This window comes from Muntiacus reevesi, chromosome 1 (genome assembly GCF_963930625.1).
Source record: "Muntiacus reevesi chromosome 1, mMunRee1.1, whole genome shotgun sequence".
NCBI lineage: Eukaryota > Metazoa > Chordata > Mammalia > Artiodactyla > Cervidae > Muntiacus > Muntiacus reevesi.
Genome location: NC_089249.1, coordinates 7,312,754 through 7,327,788, shown reverse-complemented (window position 1 = coordinate 7,327,788; position 15,035 = coordinate 7,312,754). Strand labels below are relative to the sequence as shown.

At 39.9% G+C, this 15,035-nt stretch overlaps 1 protein-coding gene across 6 annotated transcripts in view; it reads right to left on the bottom strand.

Annotated features, from left to right (window-relative positions):
- Window positions 1-15,035, bottom strand: part of CFAP54 (cilia and flagella associated protein 54) — a 292,191-nt gene that overhangs the window by 14,711 nt on the left and 262,445 nt on the right. For 5 of the 6 annotated variants that reach the window (XM_065937187.1, XM_065937208.1, XM_065937224.1 and 2 more), the window contains one exon: window positions 7,638-7,712. The exons of the other annotated variant lie outside the window; for it this stretch is intronic. In XM_065937187.1, the coding sequence (XP_065793259.1) occupies window positions 7,638-7,712 (75 nt within the window). The remainder of the gene's footprint in view (window positions 1-7,637; window positions 7,713-15,035) is intronic. 6 annotated transcript variants of the gene reach the window in all.

The window sequence follows — 15,035 nt, the reverse complement described above, 5'->3', positions numbered from 1 at the left end:
AATTTGACAGTTGGAAGTGAACAGTGAGCGGATGGAATCAAAGTCAGAGCTGTGTCTTAAAAGCAGTGTGGAAATGATGTCATCCGGCATTGTCTTCAAAAGAATATAAGAATATTAAGTGGATGTCTCATGAACTTACATACAAAGGATACTCATCACTTGAGGACAGAATGATAATGTCTCACAGAAGAAAGATGTAATTCTTGATATCCATAAAATCTATTCAGACAGCTCTTAGCTGGTACCAAAAACCCTGCAACTCTCAACCAAAAGAAGTTATACTAATAGAATTAGTTTTTTAATACTTAATAAACTATAGAATAGCTTGTTCTCCATGTTGTAAATGACAGTTTAAAGATGGTATTCTCATTGTTACCATTTGGGAAATTTTGTTAAAAAGAAACCAAGAGGTATACGGTCATGTAACAGAATTAGCCAAAGGAAGTTAAAAAGCATAGCACTACCCTCTCGGACTTAACAGCTCCCCAAAAAGTGATACGGAAGCTCTCCTACATAAACAGGGACACATGCAACCCCATCCAACACCCAGAAAAACTGCATAGCTTATTTCAAAGGGTATGTCAAGAATCCACCTCGTTTTTCCTCTGTCTTCTTTGTATAAACACACACCAACTCCATAGCAGCTGAATTTTTAAAAACTGACTAAAGAGTTGGCCAGGAGCAGTGTCTGCTTAGAGAAGGAAGAGGTCTAGAAATTAGGAATGCTTTATTGGATATTGTGGCCAACTGCATTTTCCCAAAATGGCTGAAACCATGTTCTGCATACTGTTGGAAGTCAATAATTGCCAATGAACAGAGAGTTGTGTAAGATGACTTAGTCCTCCCCACAGTCAGTCACAGCAAGAGCAGAAACAATATTTTCAGCGTCATATTTAAATCCTATCTGATAACTTGGAAACTGTAGTAATTTGAACTTATGAAGGCAATAAAAGGATAGCTTCATCACTGGCACACCAAAAAATATACCTAATTGTCATTTGCATTGTGTGCTAAGAAGGTCAGCATGGAGCACTCATTCTCTTACCTCATTTCCTTGCTAGTCACAGGTTCTTTTTGTCACAAGCTATGTGGCAATATTTATTTTAATCAAGAAGAGGCAATACAAGCAAAGGCAATTATACTAGGTAGGTTCAGTTAGGAACTAAACAGCAAGATCTCATCCCAGTGACAAAAAAAAAAAAAAAAAAAAAAAAAGGCATGTAATTGTATTTGTCTGACAATTTATTTCTTGGAACAAGCTTGTAAATGCCCATGCCCCAACCAGCACTATCAGGTTAAGTTTAGCTCTCAGGGGAGAGCTAACATGGTTAGCATGGGGTCAATTGGAGGCACCTTCTCTTGGACCAAAGACGCAAGACTGGGATCTCATGTTGGAATCTTGCACCTTGACTTAATTTCTCCAAGATCCAACAGAAACTGACTCCTGGTTTTCTCCGTATCTTTAGCACCATTGATCTCCTTTTCTGTCAATGTTTCAGAACAAATTTGTATCTTAAAAATCAGTCGAAATCAGTTGATTAGAGCTTGAAGAATTCAAACACAGAAGGCAGGACCATGGTAAAGATAGTGATGATGACAATGAAATAGTTAATAATTTACTAAACATTTATTTGCACTAGCTACGCTGTGCTAAGTCGTTTCAGTCATGTTTGACTCTTTGTGACCCCATGGACGGTAGCCCATGAGGTTCCTCTGTCCATGGGATTCTCCAGGCAAGAATATGGAGGGAGTTACCATGCCCTCCTCCAGGGGATCTTCCTGACCCAGGGATTGAATGTGCATCTTTTAGGTCTCCTGCACTGGCAAGCGGGTTCTTTACCACTAGCGCCAGCTGAGAAGCCCCTATTTGCACTAGACCCTACTCCCAATACTAACATACTTTATTTACTTTAATCCTCACGATTGTGAGGCATTATTGGTATTATTATCCCACTTTATATCTGAGAAAACTGAAGCTTAGAGAAGTTAAATAATTTGCCTTTGGGTCAAACAAGATCCAAAGTTGGGATTTCAACCCAGGTCTGTCAGGAGTCAAAGCCCATTAATGTTATAAATCATGTGTGTTTAAAAACCAATTTTTTTCTGTGACATACTCTTGCATTGCAGGCAGATTCTTTACCATCTGATCCACCAGGGAAGCCCTTGTAAACCATGGTTTGTACAAAATGAGATTTAAGCCTGATTTTTTAATTACCAATGGTCTGCTGTAGTAATTCTACACATTTCCACAATAAAAAAATTAAGTTCTTCATTTTAAAAAATGGGACAAGAACATGAATGGCCAGATGAAAAAAAATTAATCAGATATTAAATTTCAGCTATTGAAAATTAAAGAGAATTTAATTCAGTTCAAGAAACAGTAACCAAGTGATGTCCTGTACAAGGCACTGTAGGAATTCACTCAAAGACTGAGAGAGCATCGCCCCTGCTCCAGAGAAGCCGGAGCACTAGTGGTAGGGACACGTGCAATGTTTCAAGTCTTACTGAAATATAGTCTCCTAAGAGAAGGCTTCCCTTACCACCCATCCAACCTGCTGACCCATCCTCTGTTACTTCCTATCACAGGGATACGCGTACTTTTTCTGTAAAGGGCCAGATGGTAAATGGCTTAGGCTTTGCGGGGTATATGGTCTCTGTCAAAGCCACTCGGCTCTGCTGTTGTAGCTTGAAAGCAGCTTTAGACCCACTGGTAAACAAATGAACATGGCTGTGTTCCAATAAAACTTTATTTACAAACAGGCAGTTGGCCAAGTATAGTTGGCAAACTGGGCGCAGTCTGCCAACCCCACTCTAACATCTCACCCTGTTTTTTCCTTCATAGCACTTAACAAAGTGTGGCATTGTCTTATTTATTCATTTACTGTTTCCCTCCACACAAAAAATAGCAGCTCCAAGAGTGTGGGGTCCTTGTTACTCATTCACAGCAGGCTGTCTAGGGTCTATAAAAGAGCCCCTGACACCTAGCAACTCACTCTATGTATTTGTTCATCAGTTACATGATTGAACACCATTCAACGAAAGGAGAAACATGAACTATATGAACTATATTTGGCCTTACTATTAATAAATATAAAATAATTGAAAATGTCATTTTTTACTTGTTAGACGTACAACAGTCAGAAGAAGAGAAAGACGAGGAGGGGAGGAGGGGTGTAAGGGGGAGGGAGAGAATGAGCAGAAAGAGGAAGAAAACTAGTGTGGATGGGTATGTGGGTAAACTGGGCCTCTCACTACTGCAGATAGGAGACAAAACTGGTGGCCATTTGCAATTATACACCAAATTGTAAATGCCCATTCAAAAAGGACAAAGGATTAAATAGACATTTCTCCAAAGATATACAAAAGGGTAATAGGCACATGAAGGATTCTCAATTAAATCAGTTTTAGAGAAATGCAGGTCAAAATCACAATGAGATACCACTTTACATACATTAATATGGCTACTTTCAAAAAAGAGAAAATATGTGTTGGTGAGGAAATGGAGATTTCAGAACGCTCTTGCAGTGTTGGTGGGAATGTGAAATGGTGCAACTCTCAGGGGTCCTTAAGAAGTTAAGCTCAGAATTACCATTTGAGCCACTAATTCCTCTCCTAGGTATTTACCTAGATACTTACACTCATGTTTATGGTAGCATCATTTACAAGAGTCAAAAACAGAACTACCTCGCATGTTCATCTATTCACAGAAGAGTGGATAAATGAAAATGGTAAATGCATACAATGGAATATTATTTAATCTTAAAAAGGAATGCAGTGCTGATACATGCTAAAGCATGGATAAACTTTGAAAACATTGTGCTAAATGAAATGTGTGTGTTGGTCGTTCAGTTATGTCTGACTCTTTGTGGCCCCATGGACTATAGCCCACAAGGCTCCTGTGTCCATGGGATTCTCCAGGCAAGAATGGAGAATGGGTTGTCACTTCCTATTCCAGGGAAGCTTCCCATCCTAAAGATTGAACCTGCATCTCTTATGTCTCCTGCATTGGCAGGCAGACTCTCTACCACTAGCACTACCTGGGAAGTCCAGATGAACTAAGATAGCCACAAAAAAACAATATTGTATGATTCTATTTATATGCAATATTCAGAACAGGCAAATAGTAGAACAGAGATTACCAGGAACTTGAGGAGGAGAGGAAATGGGGAGTTATTATTTAATGGGTACAAAGTTTCTAATTGGGATGGTGAAAAATCTGTGGAGATGAATGGAGGAGATGTTTGCACAACATTTTGAATGTAGAGGACACAAATAGATGGAGAAATATACCACATTCATGGATTGGAAGAATCAATATTGTGAAAATGAGTATACTAATCAATAGATAGATTCAATCAATCTAATAGTATACTAATCAATCTATAGATTCAATGCAATCCCTATCAAGCTACAAACAGTATTCTTCACAGAACAAGAACAAACAATTTCACAATTTGTATGGAAATGCAAAAAACCTCGAATAGCCAAAGCAATCTTGAGAAAGAAGAATGGAACTGGAGGAATCAACCTGCCTGACTTCAGGCTCTACTACAAAGCCACAGTCATCAAGACAGTATGGTACTGGCACGAAGACAGAAATATAGATCAATGGAACAGAACAGAAAGCCCAGAGATAAATCCACATACCTATGGACACTTTATCTTCGACAAAGGAGGCAAGAATATACAATGGAAAAAAGACAACCTCTTTAACAAGTGGTGCTGGGAAAACTGGTCAACCACTTGTAAAAGAATGAATTTAGAACACTTTCTAACACCATACACAAAAATAAACTCAAAATGGATTAAAGATCTAAATGTAAGACCAGAAACTATAAGACTCCTAGAGGAGAACATAGGCAAAACGCTCTCCAACATAAATCACAGCAAGGTCCTCTATGACCCACCTCCCAGAATATTGGCAATAAAAGCAAAAATAAACAAATGGGACCTAATGAAACTTAAAAGCTTTTACACAACAAAGGAGACTATAAGCAAGGTGAAAAGAAAGCCTTCAGAATGGGAGAAAATAATAGCAAATGAAGAAACAGACAAAGGAGTAATCTCAAAAATATATAAGCAACTCCTGCAGCTCAATTCTAGAAAAATAAATGACTCAATCAAAAAATGGGCCAAAGAACTAAACAGACATTTCTCCAAAGAAGACACACAGATGGCTAACAAACACATGAAAAGATGCTCAACATCACTCATTATCAGAGAAATGCAAATCAAAACCACAATGAGGTACCATTACACGCCGGTCAGAATGGCTGCTATCCAAAAGTCTACAAGCAATAAATGTTGGAGAGGGTGTGGAGAAAAGGGAACCCTCTTACACTGTTGGTGGGAATGCAAACTAGTACAGCCACTATGGAAAACAGTGTGGAGATTTCTTAAAAAACTGGAACTAGAACTGCCATATGACCCAGCAATCCCACTTCTGGGCATACACACTGAGGAAACCAGATCTGAAAGAGACACGTGTACCCCAATGTTCATCGCAGCACTGTTTATAATAGCTAGGACATGGAAGCAACCTAGATGCCCATCAGCAGATGAATGGATAAGAAAGCTGTGGTACATATACACAATGGAATATTACTCAGCCATTAAAAAGAATTCATTTGAATCAGTTCTAATGAGATGGATGAAACTGGAGCCCATTATACAGAGTGAAGTAAGCCAGAAAGATAAAGACCAATACAATATACTAACACATATATATGGAATTTAGAAAGATGGTAACAATAACCCTATATGCAAAACAGAAAAAGAGACACAGATGTACAGAACAGACTTTTGGAACCTGTGGGAGAAGGCGAGGGTGGGATGTTCTGAGAGAATAGCATTGAACCAAGTATACTGTCAAGGATGAAACAGATCACCAGCCCAGGTTGGATGCATGAGACAAGTGCTCAGGCCTGGTGCACTGGGAAGACCCAGAGGGATGGGATGGGGAGGGAGGCAGGAGGGGGGATCGGGAAGGGGAACACATGTAAATCCATGGCTGATTCACATCAATGTATGGCAAAAACCACTACAATATTGTAAAGTAATTAGCCTACAACTAATAAAAATAAATGGAAAAAAAATACACTTTAGAAATGATTAAACTGATAAATTTTATATTATATATGGCTAACCACAATAAGGTATATACAGGTCTTTCTTGATTTAGGAAGGGGTTGTGAAAAGTGTCTGACTCTTTGTGATGTCCCAATAAATGGGTCAATAAATGGATTTGCAAAGATATCAAACCAGTCAATCCTAAAGGAAATCAATCCTGAATATTCATTGGAAGGACTGATGCTGAAGCTGAAGCTCCAATAGTTTGCCCACCTGATGCAAAGAGCTGACTCATTAGAAAAGACCCTAATGCTGGGAAAGACTGAAGGCAGGAGGGAGAAGGGGATGGCAGAGGATGAGTTGGTTGGATAACACCACTGACTCAATGAAGTTGAATTGAGCAAACTCCAGGAGTTGGTGAAGGACAGGGAAGCTTGGCATGCTGCAGTCCATGGGGTCGAAAAGAGCCAGACACAACTGAGCAACTGAACAGAAACAATAAATAGATAAACTCATCGTGGGTTGAAAATATTTTAAGTAAAAAATATCCTTAATATACCTAACCTACCAAACATCAGAGCTTAGCCTAGCACACACCTTAAAAGTGCTCAAAACACATACAGTAGCATACATTAGCCTGCAGTGGGACACGGTCATCTAAAACAAAGCCAACTTTACAATAAAGTGTTGAGTAGCTTATGCATACTTATTATGCACATTTATTGCATACTGTACTGAAAGTTAAAAACAGAATGGTGGTTACATGTGTGGATTATTTCCTCTTGGGATCATGTGGTTGATGGGAGCTGTGGCTTACTGCTGTTGCCAAGCATTACAAGTATCAGACTGCATATCACTAGCCTGGGAAAAGTTCAAAATTCAAAACTCGAAGTACAGTTTCTACTGAATAGGTATTGCTTTCACAATAAGTTGAATCACTGTAAACCAGGGACCATGGGTATATGCTTTTTACTCCAAAATCCTATTCCTAGCAATTAACTTGGAGGATGGGTAATGCAGAAGGGTGAAACAAGTATGTACTAGAATCCATCAACTTCAAGATCCATGAATAAAGATCTAATTATATAAATAAAGCCTGACATGACAATATACAAAAGAAACTATTATGTAGGCATTAAATTGAACAGGGTAGACTTTACACAAAAAATATCTCCGTTAACACTACTGCTGAATAAAAAAAAAAAAAAAGTTAAAAATGTGTGTGCAGAATGATCCCATTGATGTAAAAATTCTAAAGTCTAATTATATATGAAAAATATGTAAGATATTTTCCAAAATGTTAATAGTGGTTATTCTCTAAATGGAGGGTTTGAGATGATTTTAAGATTATCCTCTTCACAAATTTCTGTACTAGTTTATTTTCTAACAAAAAATATGTCTAACCAAAATAACATGCTGTTATAAACTCATGCTTATCACTTTTTTCACATTAATTAAGGAGGGTTAGGCCCTTGATACTTTCATAATAGATGTTTTCTGCAATTCCATTTCCATAGCAACAACATACTTGTGAGAGAATCAGATATAGTTTTAAAAGAGATACATACCTCAGATAGTGGAGTTGCCATTTCATTGCTCAAAAACAAAGATACTATTTCATTGCAACAGACAATAATCATGTTCTAGAAATAAAAGACAACACAGTGAGGTTGATCTTATTGGTAAAATACTGGGTATTTCAGTTACAAATTATTTGTTCCATCTGTCTTTTGCTACATCATTCTCTAACCCTAATTCCCAGGATGAAATTTAGAGGTATTCAGAGGTCACAATCTTTAAAGTAATTACGGTTACTTGAAAAGATACAGAATAGCCACAAAATATAAGATTTAATGATGAATAATACATTATTTTAAGATTTTTCCCCTGCAAATTCACCATTAAAATTCATATGTTACAGAAGAACAGGTAAAGGAATTTACACCAAAATAAGATTTTGGAAGACCACTTTTCTTCTGAGAAGAGAGCCCTGGAATAAAGAGGGTTGGATCTCAGAAAGGGTTTAAGAAAAGCTGAACAGTTGGGAATTGACAAAAAAAAAACAAAACTGGAAAGAGTAAACAAAGAGGAAGAAGAGTGGTAGCAGGTAGGATCTCAGCAGTGGCATGTGAACTCTTAGCTGTGAAGTCCCAGGTGCTGCAACTACGACCTGGCAAGGACAAATAAATACTTTCAAAAAGAGGAAGAGTCAGCATCATCCTCAGTCCACTGTTGAGGACAGTGCTGTGGCCCCTACTGTATGGCCACAGCTGTGCTTCTGGGTGGACACTGGACCCAAGAGAGATCAACCTGCAGGCAGGGTTGAACCAATCAGATTCTCCATCATTGGGATTTTACATAAGGAAAGACGATAGAAGAGAGCTGTCAACAGTACTGGCTGCATGAGCTGAGAGGTCCCAGTAGGAGTAGGAGAAAGCAGCCCCAGGACCAGATGTATAAGGAGGAGGAGGAGGAAACAGATAAGGGAGAACTTACGCCCCCTGTGGGGCCGTGTGCACTCTTGGCTCCTGACTCTCCAAGTTTCATTTTCTGTGGGGTACACTGTGTTTGGTCCCTGGTCCTTGGTTATGCAAGAGCTTACTGACCATGCCCTGCCTCCTTACCAAACCTATTTCATTTGGGTTAGTGTAAGTACTGATAAAGTTTCTTTACTTACAACTAAAGGAGTCATGATCATAAGACTGTCAGAGATAAACTATGCTTATCTCACAGTGTTGCTCTCATCTTTCAACAGCTTGCTTTTATTTCAGTACTATTAGTACATACATGTACTAACATCCAGAAATATGAAAATGATCAAAGTGCATTCATTTTTAAATTAACGCTCACCAAGGCTGGCTAAAAGCCTTAAGATAAAGAAACAACTGAACTCATTCATATTAAAGTTTTAACAAACGCACAAACATAGAAAAGATCAAAATTTGGAGTTCCAAAGCTATAGCTAATTCTATTCACTTTAACAAATATATCTGAGGCATTCTACTAGACAGTGTGGAACACAAAGATAAAGAAACAGACCCTGTCCTCACAAAGTGTATAAGAACTGAAAAAAAAAAAAAAAATAGATTCATACTTGACCAGATAATATGCCAAGTAGAGCATGGTCAGAACATGGGTATCTATGGCATGTTCTAAGAGCCTAGAGATGGTAGAGAGAGCAATATGTATATGGAACAGGGAACATTTCCTGGAGAAAGGGAATTGAGACATGAGAAAGTAGTAGCTGGCAGAGGGTGGGGACAAGGATGGAGGGAGCCATGTAAGCAATGTAACAGCAGATACTCAAGGAACATAAAGAGCCTGGTGTGGTCTTTACCACGGAAGTGTATTGGAAGCTTGGTGGTAAGAGTGGTGAGGAATAAGACTGAGAGGTGTACTCATAACAGGACATGTAAATGTAAGGAATTTGGGTTTTGTTGCTTAGGAAATTGAGAGGCACTGGACTGAGGGGATAATGATTGCTTTAAGAAAATATTAGTAATTCTGGCCATCTGGTCACTGTTTAAAGGTTAACTAGACTAGGAAGAGATAAGAGAAAGCAATTAGCTAGGAGGCGTCTCACATTGGGCGGGAAGCATCATGACCAGAAGCAGGGCAGCATTCACGGGACTGGAAAGGACAGGAGGCAGCAGGACATCCAGCTCTCATCGGGGTCACCAGCTCTCTATGGTGACCTTTGCAGTCTCGCCCCCGTTACTAGACTGGGCAACACACATCTTGGAGTGTGTTCTTACATATACTTGTTTGTCCCTATTTCTATGTTTCTAATTGAGTTCTCAGGACTGGGTAAAGTATGTTTTCTTTCTATACAGAAGGTTGCAATAATATCTGTGATGGGCTGCTGTCATGATTTCATCAAGAGCTATCAAGCAAAACGACACTGTCTGTATCATTAAGCATTTCACATAACAGATGGAGACAGCCATGTTTCTTGATAAATGCCTTCCACGGTCTGTCTCAACACACAGTGAACAGAAATTTTGCCTCAACAACGTTCTATTTCTTTGGTGTTATTTCAGGTAGGCCACGTACAGATGTTGGAAACTGGTAGATGCACTGTTGGGCTGTGAGGGACCTCCCATGACCTTTCTGCCTCAGAAACGAAGACAAGGGAAGTGCCAAGCTCATCACTTCCTGGGAAGGCTGCCAGAGGGACGCTGCAGTTGGCAAGGGGGGCCGGGAGGGCACAGACGGTCCCTTGCTCAATATTTGCCATTTCCCCCTTAAGAAGGAGCATCTGTTGATTCTGTGAGTGGAGGGCCTCTGAGTTACTTCAAAACTAACAGAGCCAACTTTTTGACTTTGAAGTTCTCATGGTCATTCACCAGTTTTAAGAAAAAAAAAAATTCTCAATTGTTTCCCATCCTCCAAACTCTTGGTTCCCACAACCCTCCTCCACACGCCATCAGGGTTATCTTAGCAAATCTCAGGAGGGGTCATGGGATGCTCCTCTGGGAGCTGCCCCCACTTTCTCCAACCCCCACCCCTCACCCAGCCCTGCTTTCCCAGGGTCCTACGTTCACCCTGCACCCCTGACACCCTGATAGAACATCCAGCTCCATGACGCCACATCTCATCTCCTGCTGGATCCTTGGTCTGGAGTGGGTGCTCTCCATAGGTCTACAACAAGAAGTTTCATGAGCAACTACTGAACAGGCACTATATGTCAGCTACTGGGCAAGGTACTGAACATCAAAAGATGAAGCAGATCCCCGGGCAAAGGAATTCAAAGTCAAGAGGTAGGAAGAGACACAGAAAGAGATAATGGCCAAAACAATATACAATAGTAAGGGGGCACAGGGTATTTGGGGGTGCAAAGAGACATGGTCTTTATTTCAGTCTACAGAGGCTAACAGAACGCTGCCTGACCTATTGAAGCAAGGACAAATTCTAGTTCAGTTTTCTTTTTTAACACACATACACACACACACACACACACACATCTATGTGAATGAGATTTGTTTAAATGATAACTTAGCATAGTTGCCATCAACAGTCCCCCCATTGAGAAGGAAGGATTCTAGCAACCTCGCGCTTTTGTGTAAGTGTAGAACCCAGAATGGAGGAAACAGGAAAATGGGAAGGTGTCAGGGAGACAAAGCGACTTCAGTAATCAGGAGTTGAGCCAGAGTGGGAAGCTGAGAGCAGGCAAAACACTCCATGCAGACTGAGTTGGAGGGAGTATATGCTTAGTTGCTCCGTCATGTCCAGCTCTTTGCAACCCCATGGACTGTGGCCAGGCTCCTCTGCTCATGATATTTTCCAGGCAAGAATACTGGAGTGGGTTGCCATTTCCAACTCCAGGGAATCTTCCCGACCCAGGGATTGAACCCACATCTCGGATCTTCCCGACCCAGGGATTGAAACCACATCTCCCATATCCAGCATTAGCAGGTGCATTCTTTACCACTAGCACCACCTGGGCTGGAGGGATAGGTTCAGAGGTTAGAGAGCGGCCACGGATGCCAGAGAGGCATGAAGAACAAGGCAGTTGGGAAAAGGAGATTTAAAGGAGTTACGCTGTATATGATGAAAGGATTCCCTCTCGGATGTCCTTATGAGAGCCTCCATAAAGATTTAGATGCATTTTCAACTGTTTTGAATATTCAATTTATGTTTCTTTGAATGCCAGACTTTGCTTGCTAAGGGCCATCAGGCAGCTGGGCTCATTACGAACAACATCTGGGTACCTATGACCATACTCATCCAGTAATTAAGCTCCTCCTGACAGGGACTTAATTGTACTGATTTCAGTATGTTCTTATCTTCTCAAGCCTAGAAAATTTTTGCACATACCAGTCTCTCAAAAATAATGTGTTAATTCATGCTAATGCTTAATTGTATTTTGTTCTATGTTTTCACAGTACTTTGATATTGGGGATATGTGAACTAACTTTAATTGCCTTATACAATCGGGTGTCCCACACATGTTTACTAAACTCATTTTAGATGACCTGGTAAATATTATTTTAGGCTTTTTGTGTCACTATGTTGTTATCATTCCAAAAAGGTATTTGTGTCTTAAAATCAGAATGGTTTGTATCTTTCATATGCACCTGATATGCTCTGAAGATACCCCATAAAGCAAAGAATGACAGGTTAAAATAACCCAGTGATTCAAAGCCAGTGTTGTTCATTTTGGAAGAAGGACATGTTTTCAAGCCAGAAGTGACTGGAACACCTGTTCTGTAGCCCTCCCAAAACATCTTAAATTAATATCTATGTTCTCAAGTTTTTGGCTTATTGTAGACCATAGGGATTTGGAGGGGAAAAAAGAAAAAAAAAGGAAGGGAATGAGAAATATAACAAGATTCACTACTGCTCATATCAACCAGATTCACTACCTCCCATATCAACAAGATTCACTGCCTCCCATATCAACCAAAGGCACATTTTCTGAACCTTTATGTTTAACAACCCACCAAAAATCTATACTGTGATAGAAGTAAATATATTAGATTATAGAGGTTATGAAATCCTGTCCAATTCCCAACCAGAATCGATCTCTTCAAGTGTCCTAGTTAAATTGTAATTAGCTCCAAGTGAAGGTTGTCATGACAACGAACCAGCAGATTTTAGTCAATGGAATTTATTTGATATAACCCAGAACCCAAGTGCCTTTTCCCCTTACATGCTGGTTAGCATATTGGAAAAAAGAAAACGTTATATCTCACAACTTTCAAATGTTGTGAATTAATTTGTTTGCTAACTCACCTACACTAAAAATATTAGTTTTTTCCTCATTTTGTGACATTCCTGTATATATAAATAACTACCAGAACTGGAACACATCTCAAAATGCCCTAATTAAAGTTGAAGAAACATTTTTAAGTTGGAGAATAAAACAGACTCAGAAATACAGAGGAGAGCATCAGGACTGAAAGGAATTTATTCTTCTCAAGAACTGAGCCCCTCACATATACCACTCTAGTCAGGACATGGAAACAAGATGCAAAGCTTGACTCAGCAAGGTGGGGATCTGGATTCTTCCTTCTGCCTGCCAAACGCCCCCACTTTCCCTGTTTATTCCTAATTTGCTTGTACTCATAGTCAACTCCTTGACTCGGGAGCTGGGCTCATGGGGATGAGCTTGATACTGACATCTGACTCCCAGGGAGATTCTGATGACTCATTCCCACCAAGGAGCTATCTCTTCATCTCAGTCGTATCTGAGTGAGAAGATCACCGTGAGGGACAAGGAGAAAACTAGTCCCAGGAAAGGTTAGGTGACTCACCCTTGGTAGTAAAGCTGAGTGGCAGAGCACAACCTAGAATCCTTACTCTTACGGACACTCAATCTCCTGTCTCAGACAGTGTCAGCTGGGAAGACACATGGGTTCAGGAGAAACACCATCACTTTCCTTTTATGAACTATATAATAATGCATACAAGGACAATTTCAGCAAAGAGTAGTCTGGGTATGGCTCAGGGACAGCAACCTGCTAAGTTTGGTCTGTGACTAAAAAACTACCATTGAAGAGATTTATGAAAGAATTTTAAAAATGAGTTCTGGAAAACAGATGTGAAAGGGCAACAGTGCACTTTAAGAAAAGAGTTACATATATGGATCTCATGAGCTTGAGGTGTCTGATCTACCAGGAGGTTTATTGTAAGGACTCAGGATAGTATTGCTATCGTTAAACATCTGGTCATTTGTGTCATACATTTGAGGACCTGTACAGGACATGCAGCTAAAATTCTAAGCTACCAGCTCTACGATAAATGCAGGCACAGGGCACGGCTGTTTCTTTGCAAAGACGAGCTGTTCTTGCCTGATAATCCTCTTACAGCTGGACTGGTGCTTTCGCAGCAATGGAAATTGCACTCGTCCACTCCGTCAGTAAACTTAGACTGAAAAACACCCACATGTGTATCCCGAAGATCAGGAGAGCTGCTAGATTTTGCACTTTCCCGTAACTGGTGTGAAGATGAGGTAAACAAGAAAACCAAGTGAGCCCATGCCAATAATACTCTTTAAGAATTAAAAATGTTTTCTTATTGATAACCAATTAAATATCAAACTAGCAAAAAGTGATTAAAAAAAAGATTCAGCAGTTCAAAAATAAAGGAAAGATCCTAAAAGCTAACAGAGAAGTAAAACATATATGGGACCCAAGTGGCTGGGAATTCAAACAGAAAAGCAGCAGAGGGAGGTCCCAGAATTAGAGCTGTGCTGCCGGCATTGGGGGTGACCAGTCCTTACCCAGAGTCAGAGAGGGGCCTCCAGGAAGGGAAAGAAGAGTTGAGACATAAGCATTTATGCTTCGGTAAGAAAATGTATGGATGAACATGACAGATCTCATGTAATGATCAGAGAGAAGCTAAGAAAAAAGACAGAGAGAGGAAAAATCAAACCTTTTACAGGAAAGGAAAATAACCACAGTACCCTCTAAACTGTGAATGCTGTTTAGAGGGTTACAATAATGTAGACACTGAATGCTGGCTTAATTAAATCCTGTGATATAATTGTATTTAGAAAAGAAGGGGAAAGAACAGTTGAGAAGTAGCAGGGATTCAAGTCCTTACACATGATAGTAAAATCAATAGATACTATGTGAGATTGGTACATCAAGGGAGAAAACTAATTATTTTGGACTCTCATTAGCATTATTCATCAGCTTTTCTGGCTTTCCTCTTGCCAAGTTGGTAGCAGAATTGTTGGCATGGCTTGTGACTTATTCATCCAAAGACATGTGAGAGGAAGTGACACGATGCAAACGTGCAGAGCCAGGCTATGATGTGTTCCCTTCCTTCGCCACAGCCCAGTGCCTGGAGATGCTCCAGAGAATGGACGCCCTGCCAGCCTGGAGGCTGGTGTCAGGAGTCACAGAGTCCGGTGGACTCACTTGGATTTGAAGTTGTGCTGGTTGCCTTGTTTTTCGCAACTGATTCTGCAAATTATTTATAGACTTGGAACTAAATAACAAAAGGAACAACTGAAAGAG